The sequence below is a fragment of the Phodopus roborovskii genome, unplaced genomic scaffold, assembly GCF_943737965.1.
Source record: "Phodopus roborovskii unplaced genomic scaffold, PHOROB, whole genome shotgun sequence".
In the NCBI taxonomy this organism is placed as follows: domain Eukaryota; kingdom Metazoa; phylum Chordata; class Mammalia; order Rodentia; family Cricetidae; genus Phodopus; species Phodopus roborovskii.
In genome coordinates this window covers 16,597,539-16,625,475 of record NW_026125281.1, presented here as the reverse complement: position 1 = coordinate 16,625,475, position 27,937 = coordinate 16,597,539, and the positions used below count along the sequence as shown (strand labels likewise).

General features: G+C 40.8%; 1 protein-coding gene across 1 annotated transcript; it reads left to right on the top strand.

Annotated features, from left to right (window-relative positions):
- Positions 1-27,840, top strand: Tgs1 (trimethylguanosine synthase 1). Its single transcript, XM_051197712.1, has 13 exons — positions 1-136; positions 8,324-8,388; positions 9,757-9,926; positions 10,248-11,064; positions 12,354-12,471; positions 14,599-14,685; positions 15,922-16,096; positions 17,610-17,910; positions 19,798-19,956; positions 21,576-21,719; positions 24,007-24,223; positions 24,991-25,069; positions 27,646-27,840. Exons 1-13 carry the CDS (start codon positions 33-35, stop codon positions 27,772-27,774), a joined length of 2,565 nt encoding a protein of 854 aa, XP_051053669.1. The 5' UTR covers positions 1-32; the 3' UTR covers positions 27,775-27,840.
- The last annotated feature ends 97 nt before the right edge of the window (positions 27,841-27,937 follow it).

Here is a 27,937-nt window from a genome sequence, read left to right as displayed (position 1 = left end):
GCCGCGGGCAGGGCAGCCCCGCCGCGGACGAAATGTGCTGTGAGAAGTGGAGCCACGTGGCCGAAATGCTGCTCTTCATTGAAGACCGCGAGGAGGAGTACAAGATCCTCTGCCTCTGCTCGCGGGCGTTCGTGGAGTAAGTCGCGACTGCCGCCTGGCTTTTCATCCTTGCTCGGGACTGCGGGTGTAGCCGAGGCCGAGTAAGGCTTGCCTGCTCCGAGGGCTGAGTGGTGACATAGAAAACTCGCAGCCCCTCGGGCGTGACGGAATGGTCCCCTACTGCCCTTGCCGAAGGAAAGCTTAATCCTAGCTCTGATTTTAAAAGTTCGGTAACCTGCATATGTTATTTCGCGCTTATAAGTGAACAGCCGATCTCAGAGTTGAATGAGTTAGACGAGGTGTCCCGGGCCTGGAATCATAGCGCCTCGGGAGCAAGGGTAGAAGGATCGAGAAGAGAGTTCGAGACCAGCTTGAACTACACACCAAGTGAGATGGAGGTGTGAAGTGTAAACTGATAGGGCATAGTAAGGTGAAGGGTTTAAAACAGAGCTCTCTTTTCATACTGCAAAATCTCCCAACAAAAGGTCACACAATCGAAACTTCTCATTGTAATTGAGATGAAAGGTTTAAGAATGCTCATAGCGGTGGTGGGAGAAATATTCGTTTCATGTTTAAAATTGCCCGAATGAGCCGGGCAGTCAGTGGTGGCACACACCTTTAATCCCAGCGCTGGGGAGGCAGAGGCAGGTCGGTCTCTGTGAAAGAACCTACTCGTAGTAAAAGCACTGACAAAAAAAAATTCCAACCTAGATTGTTTTTATTATGTTACTGATATGAAGTAAGCCACCCAAGTCAGGGGTTTCCTGTTAGTCCATGGGAAATGTTTATTTACCCGATGTCACAAGCTTCTTGGTAGATTCAGGTCTTTTTAGATCTTTGTGGGGCTAAATTTTATAGCTTAAGAATTTGTTAGCATGTACTCTTTTTCATTGTGTACTTGAAGAAACAACAACAAAATAAAACACCAGGTTAAATTTAATATATAATACTGTCCTCTTTGTAGGCAGATGTGGTTTTAATTCAGTGAAGGTTTTTGTTTGGTTTGTTTTTGTGTGTGCTCCTATAGATTTGCTGGTAGGCAATGGAATGAACGACAGAACCAGGCTTCGTTGAATTTGTAAGCAAAGGAGATCAATATTGCACTAAATAGTTGTTTGCACAATTACTCAGTTAATTGTGAGACAGGATCGTAGTGCTCTGATATGAATCTGTAGTAGGATAGAGAGTGGAAGCTATGAGACCTTGGGAAATTAGATTTGAGCATCTCCTTAGTGTCTTGCTGTGTCTTTCACATTCGCTGTAGTAGTTGCTTTATCGTTGCTGTGATAAACACCATGACCAAAGGCAACTTGCACAAGAGTATTTGGGCTTACTTTTCCAAAGGAAGAGTGCATATCAGGGGAGGCTTGACAGCAGACAGCTGGAGCCTGAAGCTGAAAGGATGGAGTCTAGAACTGGGCAAAGCTATTGACTCTTAAATCCTTAAAGCCCCAAGTAATACATTTCATCCAGCAAGAATGCACCACCTTCCTAAACAGTGCCATTGCCTGGGGACAGGTGTTCAAATACCTGAGCCTGTAGAGGACATTTATCATTCAAACCATTTTGTGAGACCCACAGGCTCATGACCTCTGTGGGTATGTGTGTAGTGCATGGGTATGAGTGGGTGCACAGACTCTTGTGCATGAGGACGACAGGAGAATGCCTAATGTTTTCTCTCTCTGCCTTATTCCTTGAAGACAGGGTCTATCACTGAAGCTCACAGCTTGCTGTTCTGGCCTGACTGACTGACTGACTGACTGACTGGCCAGCGAACTCCCTTGGCAAATCCTTGAGTTATAGGCATGCACAGCAAGGGTTCTTATCCATGAAGTGATTTCTTCATTCCTCTACCCACCCCCCTTTTTTTGGCAGCAGTGTGTAGTAGTTTGAATGAGAATGGACCCCATATACCTGTATGTTTGAATCCAATTACTGGAACTGATTGGGAAGGATTAGGAGGTGTGTCAGAATCAGTCTGTCTGTGATGTTGCTTCACCGTCCATGTGTCCCTGTTCCATCCATGCATCCCCACCCCACTCCCATTGTCTGAGAATCAGGATATAAAACTAGCTGCATTTCCATCTGCTTCCTGTCTTAATATAATGATCATGGACTAAGCCAGCCCCCAATTAATGATTCATTTTAATAAGAACTGCCATGGTCATGGTGTCTCTTCAAAGCAATAGAATAGTAACTTAGAAGTATCTCAAAGAAAGTGAACCTAGAACTTAATAAAGAAGTTAAAAATTAACACAAAATAACCCAATCAATAAATGAACACATGAGCTAAACAGATACTTACCAAAGATTAAATACAGATTATCAACAAACACATGAAAAAAATGTCCTTAGACATCAAGGGGAATATAAAATCCATCTCACTCTAGAATGTTCTTAAGAAAACAAGTAACAATCTGAGTAAATGTTCTCTAGGATTGAGTGAGAAAAGTCTTATGGAGCTATTGGATGGAATCATCCATTATGAAAATCAGCGTGAAGGATCAAAAAAACAAGTAAAACTACCAGTAATCAGATAGACCGCTTCTGACAATAGACCCAAAGGAATCTAAATCCACATACTATGAAGATAAATACTTGTGTATATTGTAGGTAGTCACAACCAGTTATGGAGTCAATCTAGGCATCCATTAACAGATGAGTGGATAAATAAACTGGTCTGTATACACAGTGGCGTTTTATGTGGCCATAAAGAAAATGAAATTGTTTCATTTGAAAGCAAATGAACTGTGAATAGTCATTCATCTTAAGCTAAACTCAGGAAGAAAATACCACATTTTCTCTCAAATGTGTAATCTAGATTTTATATTTGTGTGCATATGTAGCATACACTCGACATGAGCAATAACATGGGGACTATCTGGTACACGTTACAATATGTGCACTGTAGTGTCCAGATTGGGGACTGCTACGGAAAAGGAAAGTGGCTGGAAGGAGAGGGAGGGAAGGAAGCAAGAGATGATTATGGGGGAAGTGAGTGATACAAGTAAATGGTATCCTTGAAATTCATCTGTGTAATGATTATGCTAACAGAGCTCTTGAAAAGAAGGGCAGCGGTGGCGTATGCCTTTAATCCCCGCTCTCAGGAGGCAGAGGCAGGCAGATCTCTGTGAGTTTGAAGCCAGCCTGGTCTACAGAGTAAGTTCTAGGACAGCCAAGGCAGTTACACAGAGAAACCCTGTCTTGCAAAACGAAAAAAAAAAAGAGAGAAAAGAATTAAGGTACAGAAAATTTACTAGCACTATAGCAGTAACAATCCTTAACTTGTTAAGGAGCAGTATACCTAGTCTCATGTCCTCAGTGGCTATTAAAAGTGATGTCCTTGTATCCTGTAATATTACCTGACCTGGGTCTATCTGACATTTCATTGGGTGTTCTATCTGATCACACCACAGGAGGGTTGCTACATAATGTCATTCTTTTGGTTTTTTGAGACAGGGTTTCTCTGTATTGCTTTGGAGCCTGTCCTGGAACTAGCTCTTATAGACCAAACTGGCCTTGGGCTCACAGAGATCCACAGGCCTCTGCCTAGGACTAAAGGCCAACACCCAGCCACATGATGCCATTCTTAAGTCTGGTTTGAGGAAGCATTTCATGTAGACCCAACACCACTGGCTCAATGCTACTGACTGCCAGAGTTTCTTTGTAAAGTAATAATAGTTCCTCTTGTCTGAACCACTATGTGGAGACATACTCCACCATAACATCTTAGCAAGCGTGCTAACACCTCCAACAGCTACATCTGAAAGTTGTGGTTTATCAGCATTTTGTCAGGAGTGCTTTTCCTTCTATTTCTGTGTACTCATATATTTGTTAATGTTAGTGTAGATTCTTTATCTGAGGCAGATTCTCACTATGTATCCCAAGCTAGCCTCACCTGAAACCTATGATCTTCCTGACTTGGCCTCCGGGATGCTGGGATTCCAGGTGTGTGTTACTATACCTAGGCTGTCATAGTTTTTGGCTCTTTATTATTTAGTTTATTGAGAGTTATAATCCGTTGCCAATTCTTGATACTGCTTGTCATAGTGTCTTTAATGTTCCCAGTAGGAGACCTTTTAGGGTGCCCACATACCCTTGACACAGGATAACCCAGACTTACCTTTCCAATTTCTAGACTGACTAGTTGGTTCTTTTAGTAGATAATAGTACTTGCCTCAAGTTTTTTTCTGTTGCTGTGATGAGAATGCACTGAAATGTTTGCAACTTCATGTCCCGTCTACCTCGACCAGCAAGGAAACACGACCACGACTCTTCTTCAAGCAGTTTATTCAGGAACCTTGTACATCAGCTTCTGCTCTGCTTCTCCTTCCCCCGGCCCCAGCAAGCCCTTAAATGTGTGCTCGCTGCCCAATCAGTTCATGCCACCTGGCAATCCCGGATAGGCCACAGAAGGAGGAAGCGCACCAGATCCATCAAGCACTTCCAAATAAGGCTTGTTTACAGCTAAGCTCGGACTACCTGGCATCCAGCCAGGCGCTATCTTGGGGCTGTGGCTTCCCACAGCTCCCCCCTTTTTTGTTTTAAATGCAACAGGCAAGGGTAGAGGTCTGATCTCTGATGAACAAGGGACATTGTAATGGCCCTGCGCCCAGTTATCAGCCAAGTTGGTGCCACACCCGTCTGGTATCTTTTCTCAGAGATGGGATTATGATACCAACCTATATGCAATCAGACTTGCCCTCCATGAAGCCACTAGAAGCTGGCCTCAAGTGCAGTACTTCGTCTCGTATCCTGAGCGTGATGACTGCTTAGCCTTTTAACACAGTTAACCAAGCCTGAGGTGATTGCCCTGCCTCCAGGGCTGCGAAGGCTTGTGCAATCATGGCGTTGCTTCTCCGCTGTGTAACCCTCATCCTGCAGATACACCATAAGGCAATGAGACTGACTAGGATAAGCACCCCTCCCAGTCACCCATTCCCGCCCATTCTTTCAGGTGGTTCATGGCTTGAGTGATCCATGTAGATTGTCCCTCTGCAACCAAGACGTCGACCTGGGTGGAATTTACATGCACAATGTAAAGTCTCGGGTCCTGCATTAAGTTATTGAATTCACCAGACCAATTGCCTAAAAGATACTGAGAAAGCTGGTTAGACATATTGGCAGCCACCGAATACTTACGATATGGCACAGAGGTCACACATAGCCCCGTCATCTTCCATTCACATCCTATTTGTGCCAACTGCCACTAAGTGTCAATCTGTTCCTGAACTAGATCAATTCGTTGATTCAGGACCATAATACCACCTTCTAATTGAGCATTAAGGGAAGATTGTACATCCAAAGCAGTGGCTACTCTCGCTGACAGGTTATTTAAGGCAGCTGCAGTCTGGACAGTGGAATGCATGGCAATGGCAGCCGTGGCGGCTCCCACAGCTCCAGCTGTAATGGCAACCACGATAGCAGCAGTAATTCCAAAATCCTCTGTCTAAAGAGGATCATGGTGCTCGGGCTCTCTACCGGAACGGGAACGTACCTGGGCATTCTGGTCACAAGGGCCAAAGGAAATTTTCCTCCATCCCAACATAAAGAATAGAAGCATACTTGAGGTGTACAGTTTAGCATTCTCTCACTAGAGCTTGCAAAGGTGCTATTGCTCATCACAAACACAAAAGGAGGCCAAACACACAGGGGTGGGTGCAAAAGACATTCCTTCCTGGAGCTATCAACTTTACTGTGCTTCCAAACAAATCTGATGTATTCCATTGAAAGGAGGCATTTCCTACCATTCCTCCTTTAACCACCATGGGGAAGAGATCAGTGCAGCTACCATTAACGCCACAGAGTAGCCAATGATCGAAAGGATTAGAGGCTCCGCGCTGAGCTGGGTTTTGATTACAATAAGGAGCCCACCTGGGTTGCAGGGGAATAGTCAAGTTACCCCTCTCCTGGGCTCTAGGCCATCAACCTCTAATCCAGGTGGCATTACTCTTTAAAATGGCTTCACCATGTGGCGATTAAGAGCTTCCACCTGCGCTATTGCAAAAGCAGCAGTTATTTCAGGGGGTCTGGCTTGCTCAAACCACATTAGTCTGGAAAGGAATCCACAGCTTTTTATTTTCTGTGGAAACAAAAATAGAAATCCTTTTCCCCAGTAACTTGTCCTTGAACTTAAATTTTGGAGTCAAAGCATTTTTAAGATATATAAATTGGATTGATCCAGCAGCATTTCCTTTAACAGTTGTTTCCTCAGTAGTCAAACAATACAAAGACAATATAATACCGTACAGTATCCAGATTCTCTCAGAAGGCAACAGCTCCTGAAGAGCGAGATAAATGGGTTGTGATGTCGAATTCCCCATACTTTCACTTTATCGCTCCTACAGCAGACCTTATTGCCTCTTTACCGAGGTCCTTAATTTGGTCCCACCTTACCTGGGACTTTACCAGTCGACTACCGTGACAGCAGGAAGTTCTGAGCCGTTCAACCACTGAGAGAGGCTCCCCGTACGGGCCACCACTCTTCGCGTCTACCTCAGCCGGCAAGGAAACACGACCACGACTCTTCTTCAAGCAGTTTATTTAGGAACCTTGTACATCAACTTCCGCTCTGCTTCTTCCCCCGGCCCCAGCAAGCCCTTAAATGTGTGCACGCTGCCCAATCAGCTCATGCCACCTGGCGATCCCGGATAGGCCACAGAAGGAGGAAGCGCACCAGATCCATCAAGCACTTCCAAATAAGGCTTGTTTACAGCTAAGCTCGGACTACCCGGCATCCAGCCAGGCGCCATCTTGGGGCTGGCTTCCCACAACTTCAGGGAGAAAGAGTTTATCTTGGCTTGAGGGAGCAGTCACATTCAGGCCACAGTCAGAGAAAAAAGCAGTATGAATACTTGCATGCTATTCTGTGCATTTTTACACTTTAGAATCCCCAAGCTCAGACTTGTGCAGGGGAATGATGCCACCTTCTATGGATAGGGCTCCTACATCAGTAAATGCAATTAAGATAATCCCTCACAAACATGAGCCCTTCTTCCATAGATTCTAAATGGTGTCAGGTTAACAATTAAAACTAACCATCTCAGAACTTTAAAAGCTGTATGTTCATTGTATTTGTTGTTCCTGTGTCTTCCCAGTACAGTTATACAGTATCCATAGGAGCTTATAATACATGCAGGAATGTATATTTGAGTATAGTACACATCCAACATTTTAAACTACTTCTATATGTGCTGTGTATTTAATACCATGAGTTTATTTGTTCATTATAACCATAATGGTAACCATACTGACCCTCTCTCCACCTCTTAGTGGCCCATATCTTTAGTTGCCAGTAGACAAAGCACTAATGCCTGTGTATAGCTCCCACTCCTTCCCTTGCCCACAGTGCCTGTGTTCCTGATGGATAGATAGTATGGCTAAACTAAAGCACATTTGTACTCTATCCCTTTCTGTTCACTGTTTTGTGAATATCCATCTTCTTTATATGTCATAAAGTATTCCTTTACCAAGAGGAGAAGAAATAATAGCTCAAGCACACAAGACTTGTGTTTTGTGAAGTTTGTTGTAAGTTCACCGTAAATTTAGTGCTAGCACCAGGCATAATGGTTCATGCCTGGTGACTCTAGCAGGTGGGATACTGAAGAGGGGTGATCCTCGAGTTCAAGGCCAGAGTTTATGGTGAGACCTATCAAAGAAAGTAGACAGGAGGGGGCAGTTTAGCGACAATATGTACTGTGCTTTTATTAAGTGTTCTGTAGGTTTATTTTAGTAATGAGTTCCAGTTATAGTAATTAAAAAGTTTAGAAATAGATGTGCTGAAGAAGAGTTGAGTAAGAATTAGTTAATAGACATTCTATTTTAAATAAAATACACTGTCCATTTAGCTTTATATGCAGGTAAACTCAGCCCTTCCGCTACTGGAATATATTCAGACCAGACGTTTCCAAAAACTTAGAGACTTCCTAATTGCTTGTGTGTAACAAAAAACAAAATCAGATTTCTCCCCAGTATCCAGGAGAAATTCCAATTAAGATTAGTAATTATAAGAGTGTGTCATGTATCAAGAAATACTATTTTATATAATCAATTTTTAACAACTCTATGAGAAACATTATTGCCTCTCTATAGGTGAGAGAGATATATTAACAAGTTGCTATCCTGTTTCTTAACCTTTTTGTTAGTTAATCTATGCAGTGTCAAGCCATTCTTTCCAGGCTTATAGTTCAACTTATTCCAATGGATTATTTATTTTGCTTCACAGGGATCGGAAATTGTACAACTTGGGGTTAAAAGGCTACTACATCAGAAGCAGTGGCAATAATGCAGGTATTGTAAATAAGACTGCATGGCCCATGTATCTTGTGGCAATATGTTTTTGTTCTTCCTGGCATAAAATGGTGAATGGCAAGTAAAACTTGTAATTGTAGACCCTTCCTTCACACTTGCATGCACATAACATTCTAGAGCTCCTATCAAGGCTTCTTTTTCCCTGTAGCTTGTGTTGGCTTCACTTAGACTTCTACTTGTCTATCACTCTTTTCTGATTTGTAACCATTAGCCTGGAATTTGAAAATGTGAAGCTTTTTATTTATTTTATGATATTGGTATTTTGCCTCCATGTATGTCAGTTCACCTCAAGCGTGCAGTTCCGTGGAGGCCAGAAGAGGGCATCAGTCCCTTGGAACTGTAATTACAGGTGGTTGTACACTAACATGTGGGTGCTGGCGATCGAGCCTAGACTCTAAAACAGCAGCCAGTCCATTGAGCCATCTCTCCAGCCTGAATTTGAAATTTTGAAAAGTACATTTTTGTAGTAAAGGGAAATTTAGGATGCATCCCAAGTGACCACTTCCAGCCCTTTTTTGAGTTATCTTCCATCTTGTGTTACCTTCCCAAGTAAAAAACAGAATGTGGCATGTATTATTTCACTTTATACTCTCTCAGACTTCCCCAGTCTATTTATCTTTCCACATAAACTTAACATTTCTCAAAATGAACAGGGCTGCAACATAGAGTTGAAAGCCAAAGGCAGCCCCAGTATAAGCTGTCACAGTTGCTCTCGGAATAACCGTTCTCAGATAGGATAAGGCGAGGCTTCCTACTGTGCTGTACAAATAGGGGTTCTGAAAGCACACGGCTCCTGCTGAACCTGAGAAGGGTTAGCATGAGAGGAGCACAAATTAGTAGATTGATCCTCCCCATCCTGTGCTCACCTGAGATTTCATAGTTTGATTGAATACAGTAGTGAGGTAATGTCCTTCATTATTTACATGAGTGTCTTTTTTCCTCATTGAAGAACCTCTTTGGTAGAATTTCATACATGAAATTTCTCCTTTATCAATGTCTATTTCTATTGCCTGAATTGTGAAATTGAAGTATTTCTTTTACTAAGGGGTGGGAAGTGTGTGTGTGTGTTTTGTTTTGTTTTGTTTTGTTTTTTGAGGCAGATTATCATATACCTTGGCTATACCTTGGAACTTTCCCTATATAGACCAGATGGCCTTGAATTTTATTATGAGTACATATTACCACCGATTCTCTTGATTTTGGGGGTTTTCTTTTTAAATATATTATAACACTGATACAAGTGTGGACAAGTCCTGTAAGAGTCTTGGCTCTCAGGTTCTTAAATGGGTATAAGAAAGGCTGCCTTTCCATTTTCCCTACAATGAAGCTAACAGATGCTGTCTGTAGGAGACCAAGCTACAGAAGAGGAGGAGGATGGACATTCCCAAGGCACCGCAGAATCAAACAGCAAAGATGTGAGCCCAGATGAAAGTGAACTTGATTCTGAGGCCAAACTCATGAGAAGTATGGGATTGCCAATTCAGTTTGGAAGAGTGTCTGCACATGAGAATTTTGAGGTATTTACTCTAGTCATGCTATTTCTGTTTCTTGTTTTTCGAAAAACAGTGTAAAGTATTACATTTTTATTTACAGTCAAATTCATTCATGCCTAGAACACTTTATTCATATGTCTGTATATGTATTAACATGTGTATGTATGTGTGTGTGTGTGTGTATAATAATAAAACTACAAGTTGGAATATGTCCTGTGTATAACTTAAATACTCCATAAAAGTTACTTGTTTGTATTTTAAGGCCTCACAGTGGGAGTTTGGGTGTGGTTTTGCTTATGGTAATCTTTGAATAGACTCAGACTTGTTATCATTTGTCTAATGTAGGTATCTATGAATACTAGAAACAAAGTTAAAGTAAAACAAAAAAGAAGGAAGCACCAAAAGAAGTACTTGGATGAAATGGTACGAGAATCTTGGAGAAATGACTATGAAGAAGATGATGTAGTGTCAGATGATCCATCATTGGTTGAACACTGTGAAAACAACAGAACATGTGAACTTCAAAGTGAAACAAATACTGAAACAGAAAGCCTTCCTATTGAAGATATGCAGTCGCCAAAGCTAGAGGTCACAGAGAATTGGGAAAGGTATTGGAATGAATATGGAGAAGGGCTGCTGTGGCAAAGCTGGCAGGAAAAACATCCAGATCAGACCCTGTCTCCTGAACCTTGGAACCTTGCCGACACAAAGGAGGAATGGGAGCAGCATTACAGCCAGCTTTATTGGTATTATTTGGAACAATTTCGGTATTGGGAAGCTCAGGGCTGGACTTTTGCCTCCTCCCACAACTGTGATATAGATGGGTATTACACACCTCAAACAGAGGTTGACAAAAAAGACGAGAGCAGCCTGAAAGTAGACTCAGTGTCTTTTTCGTCTTCGCCTAACACAGTTGATGATGAAAGCTCTGGTTCAAATGATAAAGATCATAATGAAATACTTGCTGGGATTAACAATATAATTCTGAGTTCAGAGGAAGTGGAACAGAGCCAGTTAGAGTCCTCTGTACACTGTGACACTCAGGTGAGCGAGAATAGCGGTGTCAAAGAGTGTCCTGCGTCTGGAGGAAGAGACGCGGGGAATGGAGCACCCAAGGAAAGTAACGCATCTGCAAACGGAAGCACAGACCAGCCAGCTCAAGGTAGGAAATCCAGACTTACTCTCTCAGGTGATGGTTACCAACAGTCTGACACATCAGTATGTATTGGAAGTTATGTATCCCATCTGAATTTTACATCACAATTGCCCATCTATATGATCAAGAGTCACACTGCATCTTCAGAAATACTCATTTCTTCTGTACCAGAATTGCCAATAAAGGCAAACTTGAAAATCTCTTGGGTAAATTACGGTGAACTTGCAATTCTCCGTTTTCCAGAACAAATGAATTAGAATTAAAAGCAAGCATTTGACAGGTAAATACCAAGAGTTGTGTGGAATTCATTTAGGGTAGGTCATCCTGCTCTACAAAAGATACCAACAGTACTGATGCCACTGATAATTGGAAGTTTCAATACCCTCATTATATCCACTCATATTCTCTGGTGGTTATAAGCAGATCCTAGCAAGAAGCAACTCGAGGGGCTGTTGGTTTGTCTCATGGTTTGAGGATGCAGTTCACCATGCAGAGAAGGCTAATATATTTATTAAGTTTCAGATGTTTCAGATACTCTTCTGTATATTGCCAATGCCTCTGTCTTAGTTTCTTTCCTGTTGCTGTGATAAAATACAACTCTGTGTTGCTGACAAAACCACTTTAAGGGAAGTTGAAGGTTTGGACCATTGTGACGGAATTAAGGCAGCAGGGTCTTGAAGCAGCTGGTAACTTCAGCTGCAGTCAAGAAGAAAAGGGTAAAGCATGTTCATACTCGGCTCCTATTTTTATGCAGCCCAGGCCCAAGCCCAGAGAATAGTGCCATCCAGCATTGTAGGGTATTGTTCTCTCCTTCAGATAATGCCCCACGTGTCCTTGGAGGCCTGTCAGCAAGGTGACAGTCAGGCTGACAGTGAACACCGACTATCACAGCTTCTCTACTTAGATAAAACATGAAGTTTGTAACATACTGGTTCTCTTTTTTCCTTTTCCAAACGTAGAACTTTCCAGTCACTGCCTTCTGTCTCCTGTCCCTTAGTTATAATATATGCTGATGTATGTGCTCCTTTGTGTCATTTCTCCAGATCAAGGAAGATTTGAGGTTATCTATCGCATACTTTCATTTCCCCATTAAGATCAAAGCATAAAATCTGTGTTACATTTCTGTGTATATGTGATTTCTACTTTTTGTCACTGTACTCTTCATTCTATTCATTTTACTGCCCTAGAGCGCTGGGACCTGGAAGAATGGAGCTGATAAATGAGAGGGACTAAAGTCCCAATAGAAAAGTTGCCAGACCGCAAGGAAAATACATATAATCTCTCTCTCTCCTTAGAATTGAAGGGGTCTTCAGGAACAAATGCAAGCCAAGATCAGGCAGACCCTAACAAGGCTGATGGAAATGGGAGTGATGATGATCCGCCTGATCATAAGCCCAGCAAAGTTAAGAGAAGGTAAGGAATGACCTAGCCTGGCAACACTGTACTATAAGCAAAAGAAGGATCTATTAGTAAGTCTTTTAGATGCAGTCATATCCTAATTCTGCCACTCATAACTACATAAATTGTAGTTCCTCATCTATAAAATGAGACTGATAGCTGTTTTTGTGAGATCATTGCCTGGAGCTATCACATGGTATGTGGCAGTAGCTATCGGTGAATACGTAAAGTCGAATGTGTCCAAGTGCAGACACTGTAAATAAAAAGGAAAGAAAAGATTGCTACAGAGTTGGAGCATTAGGTGGAGGTATCTCATTTCTTTGTCGTGTTCCACATAAGACATTTTTTCTTCCATATAGCATGTAGAAAATGATGTGCAAACTCTGAGTCTGAGCTTAGTTCAAAAAAATCATGTCACTATTTGCTGCAAGTTCCTAGAGACAAAAGGAGTTGTGCTTATATTCCTAAAACTAGTAGATAGATGATGGGAGATGCGATTCTGTAAATATGTTTCTCATACTGGTTTAATGAATAAAGCACTGTTGGCCAATAGGAAAGCAAGATAGGCGGGACTAGGAGACGAGGAGGAAAGAGGAAGTAGTAAGGAAAGGTCAAGATGGAGAGTCAGGAGAAAGCAGTATGCCGGCCGGCTCCCCGGTAAGAGAAATACATAGATCAGCAGAAATGGGTTAATACTTAAGACAGAGCTAGCCGATAAGAAACTAATACCGGGCCAACAAAATTATATCTAATACAGAGTCTCAGTGTGTTAATTGGGGCAGGCGCAGCGGCGGGACAAGAGTGGCGGCGGGCAGAAAAACCGTACTCCTTACAGATAGATAAACATAGTAAGTTATTTCTTGCTGTATTCTGCTTGATGCTATGGATCATACAGAGTTGTTTGTTTGTTTGTTTGTTTGAGTCAGGGTTTCTCTTTTTAACAGTCCTGGCTGTCCTGGAACTTGCTGTGTAGAGCAGTCTGGCCTCGAAGTCACCGAGATCTATACCTGCCTCTGCCTCCCAAGTGCTGAGATTAAAGGTATGTGCCACCACTGCCTGGCAACAATCAGAGCTTCTAAAGATACCTGTTTAAGGCACTGTCAGTGCTGTGGCAGAAACAACATGAGGAAAGAAAAGCTTATTTGAGTGCATGGTCATCATAGTAGGGTAGGTGTATCTGTAGAAGAAACTCCAAGTTTTGACTGTAGGCCCATGAGGCAGATGGTTACATCAGAGTGGTTCTTCCCTCCCCTGTTAAATCTCTGCGAAACCTCTGATAGACATAGGCAGAGGTTTGTTTTCTAAGTGTTCCAAGTCTAGTAAAGTTGACAATGAAGATTTACCATCGCATGACTAAGTGGTATCAACAGCATCACAGACTTTCTTGAAGATGCTTTCTAGTTCCATGTATGTTCAGAAGGTAGTGTGTTTAGTACCCAAGGCGGCCAGAAGAGGGCATCAAATCCCTATGAGCAGTCACAGGCATTTGTGATCCTCTCAGTGTGGGTTCTGGGAACTAACACTAGTCTTCTGAAAGAGCTATAAGTGCTCTGAACCTCTGAGCTCCTATACCTCATTCTTAATAACGTTCCTTCTAGAAAATGTTTTTTGGTCTGATTGGTACTTTTCATTTGGAGGGTGGGGACCTCCAGAAAAAATGCTACAAAAAGTTAATCTCGGGCTTCCACTTTGGCTAGGACTTTTCCAAAGGAAATAGAAAGATATATATTTACATTATCTTTAAGAGTAGAGGTAGAATACTTAAAGACTAAGTATTGGGGGGCTAAAGAGATGCTCTATGGGTAAGAGCACCTGCTGCTTTTCCAGAGGACCTGAGTTAGGTTCTAAGTATCAGAGGGCTCACAACAGCCTAAAACTCCAGCTCCAGGGGACCTGAGACCTCCAGTCTGCCTCCCTAGGCACCTGTATTCACAAGCACATGCACATAAATAGATACACGTACATACATACAATTTAACATAAAATCTTTACAAGCTTGTTTGTGTGTTTCAAACACTGCTGAGTATATTAAGTTATCCCAAAAAAAAAAAAAGTACTTTTCCTCCAGACTAACTTGGTTTGTGTGGTACTATTCATTCTGAAAAGGATGGCTTATTACTGTTTTTGTTTTTGTCACTTCAGCCATGAGTTGGACATCGATGAAAACCCAAATTCAGAAGTTGATGACAATGGTTTCCTTTTAGGATTCAAGCATGGCTCAGGACAAAAGTAAGTACTGTCACCTTCTAGAAATCCTAATAACTTCAGCCACCTTAGATCTCTTTGGTATTCATATGGATAATATATAAGAACTCTATTTGATACCGTTGCAAATAATACAATTAAAACACCAACTTCTCTTGTTAGAAGACAGTACAAATAGTATTATATATTTGAAGTATTCACTGTATTAACTCAGTTGCACCGAGCAACAGACAAATGTTACAGATAAACAGCTGTAAGTCACAAATATTTGACCTAGTATAGATGATACTTCAGGACGGGTTTAAGCTCAGATCTTAGAACTTCTAATTATAGTTCCCCACCTGCCCTTTGTGCTTCTAAAGACTAGGAAGCATAGCATGTAGCAAACATGAAAACTCACATGTTTCACAACTAGGTAAATAATGTAGAGTGCATAGCTCACAGCCTGCTTTTCACGGCAGTACACCATGTTTTCCCTTCCTTTTTGGCACACAGAGCATTTACCTAATCCTTTCAGTGGATGTATTGTATTTAATCTCCATCCTCAATAACAATATTCAGGTTATTTCCTAAGCTTTAAGCATGATGTCTGTTAAGCATGCATCCCATTGTTCTCTGCTCCTTGAACGCAATCTAGCACATTCTGTGGAGATACCAAAATCTGTTCAATCATTTGCCTTTTAAGGACCCAGGTCCTCTGGAAGAGCAGGAAGTGCTCTTAACCTCTGAGCCATCTGTCCAGCCCTTGACATCACTCTTAAGAAAAGTTTCCCTAACAAGGAAATCTGTTTTTGTTTTGTTCTTGCTATCCCTGTTTATTGCAGTCTGCTACAGAGTTTCTACTTTGTAATCTACATTTAAAATGTATTTTAGTTGTGATGGTATACACTTACAATCCCAGCATTCAAGAATCTGAGGCAGGGGAGTCAACAATTTAGGACAAACCTGTGCTAATATCATATAACTGTATCTCAAACACAATGAAATAGCCTTGCTAGTCTTCATCAGGGTTTAACATTAGCTTTTAAATTGTCAAAAAAAAAAAAAAAAAAAAAAAAAAAACTAGACAAGAAACTCTGCAGTTAGCATGTGAACTCACCATTTTCAAAACTCACTAAGATGAAAATGGTGGCCGTAACTAGCAAATACTAGTGAAAATCATTATTTTGGGTTTTTTTATTTTGGATTTTTGAGGGGGTGGGTCTATACAGGACACCTTTTCTGGAATTTAACATGTGTGTCATTTTTGGTCTGATCCAGATATGGTGGAATTCCAAATTTCAGTCATCGGCAGGTGAGGTATCTAGAGAAGAACTTGAAATACAAGTCAAAGTACCTGGATATGCGCAAGCAAATGTCTGTGAAGAACAAGCACATCCTGTTCACAGAAGAGTCAGGAAAGCCCCTTCTCAAGAAGAGTCGAGTGCGGAGTAAGGTGTGTGCACACTTGCCTTCAGTTACACACACTCGCGGTCTGAAACACAGGTCCTTTAAGTGGTGTTCAAGTGGGAAGTTTCTCCCTTTAAGACCGAAGAGTACCTTAAATTATTTTCCTCTAGCTTTGTGAAGATACGTATTATGTAAACTAGATTTGGAGGCGGGGAAATTGAGGTAATGTGAAGAGAGGGGTGTCTGAAACTAAACGTTAGAACATCAAAAAAAAGGTAAGCCCGGTTAGATTGTTTTGCCCATGTAGTGCAGACAAGGACAAGGGGAAGTTTCTTACCTGTCACACACAAAGCAGGATCCCAGTAGTCTGATCCTGATGCAGCTCTAACTACAAGCTCTGAGCTCATCCAAAGATCAGTCACGCTTTCAAGTCACACCCAGGAATGTGACATAAGCCCTCTTTATTGACTTGGCTTTATTGGGCTGAAAGCTTCAAGACCCCCTCTTGGTCTTTGCTGTCCAGACATAGGAAACAAATTAGAGCGTCGTGTGACCTGCTGAGCTTTCCTTCCCCTAGGGAGGGAGTTTCTGATGAGTAGAGCTGTCCTGTTATTGATGTTGTCACCAGCCGCCTTTTAAGGACAGGGAGCACAATCTTAGGCTTCCAAAGGACTATTTTAGCCCTCAGGGTACTTCCTGGTTTCAGCATTCTAGCAAATCATGCTACAAATTGATAGGTAGTTGTTTTTTATTATTATTGTTGTTGTTGTTGTTGTTGTTGTTATATCATCATAAAGACCTTACAGACAGAAGGTGCATTGTATAGAACATGGAAAGAAGTACATCTTCCAACCTTGGGGTACCTTAACATTTTATCCAATAAACCAATTTTATTAGGACTTAATCTTTCTAGCCCTGATCTTCTTACTCAGTCTTTCTGAGATGCCTCTGACTTTGGTTTTGTTTTGCTTCGAGATTAATTTCTGTGTATGAGTGTGTGTGTGTGTGTGTACACATGTGCGTGTGCCAAATGCTTGTATAGACTCGAAGAAAGCGTCAGGTCCCCTGGGACTACAGTTAGGAACAGCTGTGAACCACCATGTAGGTGCTGGGAAGAGAACCCAGGTCCTCAGCAAGAGCGCTCTATTACTGCTGAGCATCTCATCCTCGCCCATCCCTCCTGTGTGCGTGCTCTGGTTTTATTTTAAAGCAGGTTGTTAATACCATGTAACATTTAACATGATTTATAGCTTGACCATTGCAGAAACCTCTTCAAATTGTACAATCAGTGAGTGACTGAGTAGGTATATTTGTGATAATTTCATAGCATAGCTCTTTTAGAGTTCTTAACCTGTTAGTTTCTTTCTTTGTAAGGAATTCTTAATAAGATCATTGGGTGTTCTCCTAAATTCCATATAGCCCAGAATTACTTGTAGCTTGTTTGATACATTGTACTTCCCTGAGCTAATAGTTAGGACTGCTTGTTAATCAAGTCAAGTAAAAAGTAAAAAGATAAACTGTGTTCTTTACAGTTTCCTAATAATATCTTAAAATTTCAGGTGGAAAAATTCCTTAAATGGATTAATGAACCAGTAGATGAGACCTCACAGGAGTCGCTTTCTCACAACAAAATGCAAGAGTCTTGCACAAGCAGTGACTCTGAGGAGCAAGACATGCCCTCGGAGAAATCTGGTGGCCCAATGGAGACCAGAGATCCAGAGCCTGGCAGAGGTCACACCATCTCGTCAACCAGTGAGCTTGAGGCAGAAAAGAGTGAAGGAGGTTCCCTCACCACTGCCCCGGTGAAGCAGGATTCTGTAATGGAAGAAATAACTAATTCTCCCCAAGCAGAAACGGGAGGTAAGAATAACCCCTTGTACATTTTCTTGGTTATTTTCCTTTGTTCTCACTTACAGCATTTATGCCTCTGGATTCATTTTAAAGATTTTTTAAATAGAGAGAAGGCATGTTAGGCTGTGATTTGGCAATGAGTAGTATTCTTCACTTTTTATCTATGTGGACCTTGATCTCTGCTGCTACTCTGTCCCTGGCTGACAGTGGCATGGCCTACTGAAATTGGTGAAGCATGCATTTTCTTCTTGATAATTGCTTTTTTGTAATGATTTGGAACTGTTTGATAGAATATTAACAAAATAATTATAGTAGTTGGCACTAATAAGTATAAACCTAACGTTTTCATGAATGACCTTTTGTATTTTTTAATGGGTTTATCAATAAAGATGAAAATATTTGATGGGACATTGCAGGTAAACATTTTTACTTGGTATATTATTCAATTTGTTGAACTGATCCACATTTGTCCCTCTGAAACAAATGGCCTTTCCTTTTAAAGTTAGAGTAGCTAGGTGTCTCAGTTATGGTTACTGTTGCCTTGATGAATACCATAACCAAAAACAAGTAGGAGAGGAAAGGGTTTATTTGGTTTATGTATCCTGAGTCACAGTCCTTTGAAGGAAGCCAAGGCAGGAACTTAGAGGTGGGATCTGATGCAGAGATGTCAATGGAGTGCTGGTTGCTGCTTGCTCAACCTGCTTTCTTAGAGCATTCAGAACCATCAACCCAGGGGTGGCAGCTACAGGCTTGCCTAAAGCCCTATCTTATGCAAGCAGTTTCTGAGTTGAGGTCCCTTCTGAGATGGCTACAGCTTGTGTCGAGTTGGCATAAAACTAGCCAGCTAGTTGATTCCTTTCCTTTGTGTGGATGCCTATGTCCCTAAATCTCCTGTTATGTGTCTCCTACCTTTTTAAACTGTATGCTTCAGGCATGCTGTGGTGTTTCCTTACCATTGTTATAACAGCTGACATGCATGTGCCTTGTTCTTAACCTCTCTAGTAGCCTGCTGAGGTGGGTGAAAAGCAGTAATGTTCCCTAACATTTCCACAATTGGGGTGACCTCGTGTCCAGATCCTTAAAGACATTGAGAGAGCCTCATTGTTTGTCCACTGTCATCTTGCTTTTACTCTGTGGCAGCGCTTTCCATCCATCTTCAAGCACAAATGCATTACTGCTTCTAATCTTCTGAAACCTAATAATCAACTAGTAATTGTCTTTCAAAATAATTATCCCCTGAAACCTGACCATGCTCCTGAGGCACCTCTGTTCTCTAGAATCCATATGGCCAGGGCTAGAACTTAATGGAAAGGTTTTGTCTTAAAGTGAAAAGGGCACACACCTACAACCTCAGCTGCTCAGAAATCCAGAGCAGGAGGACTGAAAGCTTAATACTGACCTGGACAAAAATTACACAGATGTATCCTTAAAAAAAAAAAAAAAAAAAAAACAGATGGTTAGGGATGTAGCTCAGTCAGTGTTGTCTACCCCAAGGTTCTGAGTTCAATTCTGTAGCATATTCAGCAACAAAAGGAGTAAAGAAAATAGACTACATTTTCTGTAATTCACCAAATAAGGCAGTGTCGTGGCTGTTGATAATTTTTAGACCTTTGTTAGTGCTTTTGTATATGGGTTGAGTATCCTGTATGTGACGTGGTGGTAGGGACCAGATGTGTTTCAGGGTTCTGATTTGGGGCATTTCGGGTGTTTAACCTTCATCTCCCATCAGTGCTATACGTAGGAAGTGATTAAAAATCTGTGCATTCAGCCAGCTGTTACCCGAAATGCTGGTGCTGTCTAACCCTCATGCTTCTCTGTGTCACTGCATGTATGTCTCATGCCGTCCAAAACTGGCACTTTTTCATGTCAGATCTGTATTGTCTCATCTTATTTTAGTTGAAATGAAGAAGAAGAAGAAAAAGAAAAAAAAAGGCAAGAACAAAAAAATAAATGGTCTGCCACCTGAAATAGCCTCTGTTCCCGAGCTGGCAAAATACTGGGCCCAGAGGTACAGGCTCTTCTCTCGTTTCGATGATGGGATCAAGTTAGACAAAGGTAAATAAAATATATGTGTGTTGTTTAGCTTTATTTAAAAACCAGTTAAAGTTTTAGAAAACTTGTAAAACAATTTTCATATCCTTTTTACCTGGATTCAGCTATTTCCAACATTTATAATTTTTATTCTGTATGCATGCTGTCTTTCTGATCCAGTTGCCTATATCATGCCGCTTCCCGTTATTCATTCAGTGTGCATTTTCTAAGAACAAGGGGCTTTTCTGTGACAATAATCAAGGCCCTGGGATCAGTCCCTAGTACCACAAGAAAACAAAACAAAGATCATAAATTATCTCTTAAACCCATATGTTGTCATAAAGCAGCATTTTGTGCGTTTAGTTTTCATGTTTCTTTAGCTTCCTTTAATCTGTAAAGGTTCCTCAGACTCATGCCCAGGGCCTCACCTGGCTCAGGTGCTCCACCACTGAGGCAACCCTCCAGCATGGCATGTATACCACTGTGTTTTAACCTCAGGGTTAATCCGTATTTGTAGCATCATGAGCAAAGTAGCAAAAGTTTATAGGTTATTAAAAAGACCATCTGATGAAGATATACCAGATGAAGAAAGTTATAATTTAGTTGGTTAGCCCTGAAAACTTGAATTCTTCATTGACTTTCCATCCTCTGTTTTTAACACACTTAAATTATTCTCTCAGACTGACACTCATTGTCATATTGAGACTAAGCATCTCTCTTTGTTAACTATCAAAATCAAGAGGTCTGTTGTGGAGTACAGGTGATTCTATGCCCCCGTATAATTTGTAAAATAGTGTGGTGCAGAAATTTATTAGGAGAAAAAAAGGAAATTAGGGAAAAGGATAAATAAAATGTTTAGGCATTAACAACTCTTATAGCAATGAAGAACCATCTAAAGTTTGTAATGGTGGAAACAGGAGAATATAAATCTCTTTCTGAGAAAAACAGACTCTTTGGTAGAAAGAAAGGCAGGTATTTTCTTTCCTTGGCTAAGTGTGGCTTCATTTCTGAGGATGGCAAGGGTTCTGCTATTTCTTGCTATGCTGAAGCAGCCTCCTGGTCATTGGCTTTTTCTGCACTTAAAAACTTGTAAATTTGTCATGCGTTTTTTGAAAACATAAATGTCCTCAAAATATCCATAGAAATCTCTCTCATTACCTCTCCACTGTGAATAAAATAATTGAGAAACCAGTTAGAACTTACTGTTTCCCATAGCTCATAAGCAGTAGGGAGTGCCTCAAACAGAAAAGCTGTAATACATGTATTGGAGAAATATGGATAACTTAAGGATGAGTCAGGAATTAGCAATTTTGTTGTACCTTTTTCTAAAGCTACATAATTTGTATGTGTTTCAAAGAGAAACTGCGGTTTTTTTATGAGTGTCTGTATGGGGCACACCTGTGTGCAGAGGGAGGAGGGCTCAGATCCAGAGCTGAGGTTAGAGGTGGCTATGTGACTGTGGACATGAAACCAACAAGTCCCTAAGAGGCTTTTAACCAAGCTCCTGACCACTAAGCAATTGCTCCGTATCCAAAGTTTTTTTTTTTTTGTTTGTTTGTTTTTAACCTTGAGCAGTGTTTTTTTTTTTTTTTCATACTGGCATTCTTGGAATTGGAGATTTTATAAAAACCTCTCCTTTACAGAGGGCTGGTTTTCAGTTACGCCTGAGAAAATTGCTGAGCATATTGCTGGCCGTGTCAGTCAGTCCTTCGAGTGTGACATCATAGTGGATGCTTTCTGTGGAGTTGGAGGAAACACCATCCAGTTTGCCTTAACAGGGAAAAGAGGTACAGAGAACTGTGTTAGTTCCATTTTACACAGTACTTGCTACTTTTGTGCATTTCTTTGATGAGATTTAACATATAATTATTAATTTCATACCAAGTATTTAAAGCAATAGCTTGTGTTCATTGTTAATATTACATAACATGTTTAGTAAGCCCTTAATATGTTTGTCATAAATTAACCGTCATAAATTACGTCTTACTATCTTCATCTCACAGATAAATTGAGACCTAATAAGATAAATAATTGCACAGGATTGTATGGACACATACTAATCTTTGGAGCCAAGAGTCTAGCAGTCTATAAAAACAAAACCACATAAGGGTTTTTTAGAATCAAAGAACAATGGGTGGGGAAACAAGCATTTTCTGTGACTCAGTGGCTTTATGGCTTTTGACATCATTCGACTTTGAAGGACCATTGAGTTCACATAGTCCTGTGATACTTTTCAACTGTGAAATCCCAAAGCTCTAAACAATCTTTGAATAGTGTGTCATCCTTGTGGTTTTTTAACCCATGGAACCAGGAGGAAAACATCTCCAGGAGGAAAAGTCTGCTAATTACTGTCAAGTGTCTGGTGTGCTTTTTCTCAGGGAACAAAGCTTTATTTAACAACTGGACTGTTTGGCAGTGAGGTAACTTGGTGGGCAACGGGTTTTGCCACCGCACACAGAAATAACTAAGTAAACACTTTTAAAAATTAATAGAATGTTCTCGTGAAATATAGTCGTGCATGTGAGCACTTGGGGGACAGGGAAGTGGGTTGCAAGTTTGAGACTAATGAACTACAGAGAGACCATGCCCCTGACACCACCCCAACCCCCCCTTTTTTTAAATGCCTGGGACTGAAGTTGTATTCTCGTAGAGCCCTTACCCAGTGTACTGCTTTGTGGCTCCTATGTTATCCCAGTGCTTTGGAGACAAAAAACAGCCAAATCATACTCTAAAGGCATTTTTCTCACAGTATCTTCATATTATACCCACCAGAAGTTGTGGCTTTCGGTTAAATGGGTTTCAGCAGAATCTCATTAATTTATATGAACTTTTTAATGTTAATTAGGAAACCAAATGTGAATCTGGAAACAAAGATAGGGTGAGTTTGCCCATTGGTTTTAAGACCAGACTGATGAGCTGTATGTAGCCTTGATTCTAATGCTCCAGGCACATGTGACATTAGCTGTGACATCGTTGGTCTCCCGGTAACCCAGATTAAAGCAGTTTTCACATTTACCAGATAACAATGATTTTGTCTTCTATTAATTCAGTATTTCAAAATTCTCAAGTTTTTTTTTTTTTTTTGATAAGCTACATACATGCATACTTATATGTGTGTTGCATGAAAAAGTTATCAACGGTTTCCTTTTTAACATTTTGTCATAGGACAATGATTAAATATCTGCACAATGACAAAGCAAGTCTGGAAATTTTCTTTAATGTGAAAAACATGCATATCGTAGATTGGCTTCTTAATTGAGGTTTGTTACCAAGTTATGTAGCTTAACACACATTTGATAAAGGAGTGCAGTGTGGCTCCTAAAGGAAGGTTAGATCCGTGTTCTCATTGTCAAACTCTTATAGCAGTGCTTTTCAACCTGTGGGTCATGACCCTTTGGGGGGTTGAAAGACTCTTTCATAGGGATATCATATCGGTTTTCCTGCATATCAGATATTTATATTACAGTTCATAACAGTAGCAAAATTGTAGTCATCAAGTAGCAATGAAATAATTTTATGGTTGGGGTCACCATAACATACAGCTATATTAAAGGGCCTCAGTGTTAGGAAGGTTGAGAACCATTGCTCTATAACCTCTGGTGTCATTTTATCACATCACTCTTACAAATCACCAAACCCTGAGGAGAAAAGGAAGCAAGTAGTCAGTACTGGGCCTTCCTAGTGCTGTGATGACCTAGGCTAGAAACATTGACTCATCTTAAGGAGATTGGTCTTTCTGAAAGCTAGCATTGGACTTTACATGCAAATAATAGCATATGTAAGCACTTACTGCTCCAACTGTGCATAGCCCCGACACCCCAAGGCCATTCATGTTTTGTGGCAGTTGCTTTGGGTGATGGCTAGGCAAGAAAACATGGAAACCTGTGTAAATCATGGTTTCTTGCTACAACTCTAAGTGAGCCTTTCTAATTTAAATTTATTTGAACCAAAATTTTTATGTGTCACTAATGTCCCTTAAGCCTTGTTTTGAGTGCTTTATTCAGAAACCCAGATTACTAGAATGATGAACTCGCACATAATGTCAACTGACTTTTTTTCTTTTTCAATTTTTAGTGATTGCCATTGATATCGACCCTGTTAAGATTGATCTTGCTCGTAATAATGCTGAAGTTTATGGGATAGCAGATAAGATAGAGTTTATCTGTGGAGATTTCCTACTCTTGGCTCCCTGTTTAAAGGCTGATGTTGTGTTCCTAAGCCCGCCTTGGGGTGGACCAGATTATGCTACTGCAGAGATCTTCGATATTAGGACAATGATGTTTCCTGATGGATATCCTTTGAAAATCCTAATAGTCTATATAAATGCTTTGAGAGAGGAGAAAGGGTGTGTGTGTGTGTGTATACGTGTGTAATAGAGGAAAGGCATTAACTAATCACATTTGATAATTTATTGTATTTTACTCAGAAAACAGTTCATGTGGAGCCAGCTAGATGCCTCAACTGGTAAAGGCACTTGCTACACAAACTTGGCAGCCTGAGTTTGAATCCCAGAACCCATGTAAAGCTGAAAGAAGAGAGTTGTCCTCTGGCATACACAGACTCTAATAATAATGATAAGTAAAACTTTAAAAACAGTCGATGTGAAGACTGTGTATTGGTTGATCTACAGCTTTAGACCCCTCTGTTCCTGTTTAATTTTGTCATTGTAAAGCTAGGCGTTTGCTAGGGTTTTGGGAAGATAGATTGACATGATACCGAAGCTGCAAGGTTGAACTGCCCAAGGTCTGGGTATGCCTCTACTGAACCTGCCTTGAGAATAAAGAGATTTACCTACTGTTTGGAATGAGCACAAATTGAAAGTTTCTTCAAAACCTCAGCCCTGCAGGTGATGATCTTCAACTCACACTGCCTTATACTAAAGCAGCCAAATCTTCCAAACAATCTGTACTATTGCCGCTGAATTCCAGAATCTTGTAATTCTCTGGATTGAAATTTGTACCTTTTTGTTAGTTACCAAAATGCACTTGATTTGTGACCAATAATGAACATGTTTCTGCCCAGAATTTGTGTTTTTCCCTTAACTGTTCTTCTCTTCACCTTTGAAGTTTTCAGACTTTCTCAGAAGATTACCAATAATATTGTTTATTTTCTTCCAAGAAACGCTGATGTTGACCAGGTAAGCCATTGCTGGGGAAACTGCTCTTCTCTGCTTACCTGTTAGAAAGAAGCAGAAAAGGATAAAGGATCATTTCCTTACCAGAGAACGTGCTTGTGAGAAAGAAGCCCCCGGCTTGTCCACCACCACAGCTCCTGAGGAACCCGGTGTTCCTTGGGGTTTATGAAGATGGTCTGATAGGGTGACAGATGCTGCATGATAACTTTTCCAAGGCCCACTTTACTGATCCCAGCTAAAAAGATAAGGCCTTACCAAGGTGTAGTGACTCATAATGTTAGCACTTGAGCTAAGACAGGAAGGTCGCTATGAGTAGGAAGGGAAAGAAGGAAGCAACTGCTTTTAACGGGAACAATTTTAACTGTCCTTGCCATCTCATTTGTTTGTTTGTTTGGGGGTTTGTTGTTGTTGTCGTGGTTTTTTTAGGGGGTGGGGTTTTGTGTTTTTTGGTTTGTTTGGGTTTGTTTTCGTTTTGTTTTTTGCTTTTTTGTTTTTCAAGACAGGATTTCTCTGTGTAGCCTAGAACTAGCTCTATAGACTAGGCTGGCCTTGAACTCACGGAGATCTGCCTCCTTATTATCTCTGGTTCTTTTGTTGGAGCATACACTTGTGTTGGCCTTTGGTGTAGTTCCAGTGTTTTAGGCTATACTTTTTCCATCTAAACCACTTCAGTCTGTCTCTTCAACTCATGGATGAATAGATTTCTCCCACTAAGAAAGATTCTCTGCTTTATTTTCTAGGATGAGGCCCAAGCATAAATTGTTTTTAGCTCCCCAAGTAATTATAATGTGTTTCACAGTTGAAATTCTCTGGGTTATGAAAAGGATGAATAAAAAGTTGAGTACCAAGTTAGAGGAAAGGGAAATTCTACCTTGCCTTCTGTCATTTATCTCTGATCTATTTGACCAAACATTAAGCTTCCCAAGATGTGGCTCACATCATCGGGATTGTGAGTTTCTTAGATCAGCCTCCATGTTGAGCCTGTTAGCTGTTAGTTGCCTAACTTCTTTCTAGATTTAGGCTGCCATGTCCTATGTCCCACACAGCTACATGATCTTCATGGGTTAAGTCATGGTCTTTAGAAGTATATATAGACAAACTCATTTGGGTATTTCAGAAGCAATAGGAAAAGCCACTTTTTTTATAACACTTTTTCAAGACTATTTATATTTGTAACAGCCCTAGCTGTCCTGGAACTCACTCTGTGGACCAGGCTATCCTTGAACTCAGGGGTCCTCCTGCCTCTGCCCCAGCTAGAAAATCACTTTTTATTATGAAACTTTCAGTGATTAAATTTGTTTTAACACAAAGAAAATTTAGCTTGCTTTTTTACTTTTGCTTTTATCCACAACACCTATTAGAATTAGACTTGTAGGAACGAGGCTCATTTAGTACAGAAAAATAGGTGAAGAGCAGCCGAGGAAAGGAAGACACATGACATCTACCTCTAGCCTCCATATTTCCATATGCACTCACGTCTTACTTCAGTGCCCCTGTGGTTCATGATTTCTGCCTCTAGAGGGAGGACTGATACTGGAAAATGATAAAACTGCTTGCTATGAAATAAGCTGCAGGGGGAAATCAGCATTTTTCTTTTAAACAAAAAAAATGTATCCATGCGTGGGTTTTTTATTTTTATGAGTATGGATGTTCTACCTGCCTGTGTGTCTATGCACCATGTTCATACAGTGCCCATGGAGGTGGGCCTCAGGTCTCTAGGACTAAAATTACAGATGGTTGTGAGCTACCATGTAGGTACTAAGTACTGGAAATTGAACTACGTTCCTTTGGAAGAGCAGTCAGTGGTCTTAACCATAGAGCCATCTCTCCAGCCTCATCCATATGTGAGGTTTTAAATGAAAGGAAATAGCAATGCAAGGTTGAAAGAGTCAAGGAAAGAGATAATTAGAAAAGTGCAGGCCCTACTCAAAAACCAGTAAACATTGTGCAATTGAGCACGTAATATGAGTGGGGGGGTCTTAGGAATAGGTGATAATGCTCAGCGTGTAAAGGGCCTGCCACCAATCCTGATAACCTAAGTTCAATCCCTGGGACCCATATGGTGACCCATACAAGTTGGTTTCTGGCCTCCAGGTACAAAGGAAAAAAAATAAAGGTAAGTATTTTAGGAAAGTGAGTTCTTAGATGTCTATGCTAAAAAAAGACATGGCATGTGCAGGCTTTGCCCACTTTCTCTTCCTCTGAATCCTTACATTATGGCACTTGGAGAGATGGCATCTTTAGAACAGCATAGCATAGTGATCTGACTCCTGCCAGGCAGTCTGAAGCAGGTATTTCTATACCAGGTACTACATTAGTAACACTCCTGGCAGGCAGAGGTGAATGAGATGCTCCTTTACATGAAGGACTTACATAGAAAGACAGTCTTTCTCTTACTGGTAGTTTAAGTTGGGCAAGTAAAAACTTTGGAAAATCATGTTTGTCTGAGCATGGCAGTGAATGCCTTCAATCTAAGGAGGCAGAGGCAGGATATCTGAGTTTGAGGACAGCCTGGTCTACTGAGTAAGTAGGCTAGCCAGTGCTACTTAATGAGACCGTGACTCTTCTCTTCCTGGCAGGTGGCATCCTTGGCTGGTCCTGGAGGGCAAGTAGAAATAGAGCAGAACTTTCTTAATAACAAATTAAAGACGATCACTGCATATTTTGGTGACCTGATCAGAAGACCAGCCTCTGAAGCTGATGTGTGAGGACAGCAAGGTCATGTGGATTAAGAGTGGCATCTGAAGAAGAGACGCTTGGGAAGGTCTTCTACGGGCTTTGATACTATGGACATGTGACATGGAAACCTTTCTGAGTTTTAATGAATACTAATGAAGTGGTTTGAGATCTTTAGGTAATGTTAACTGAGCT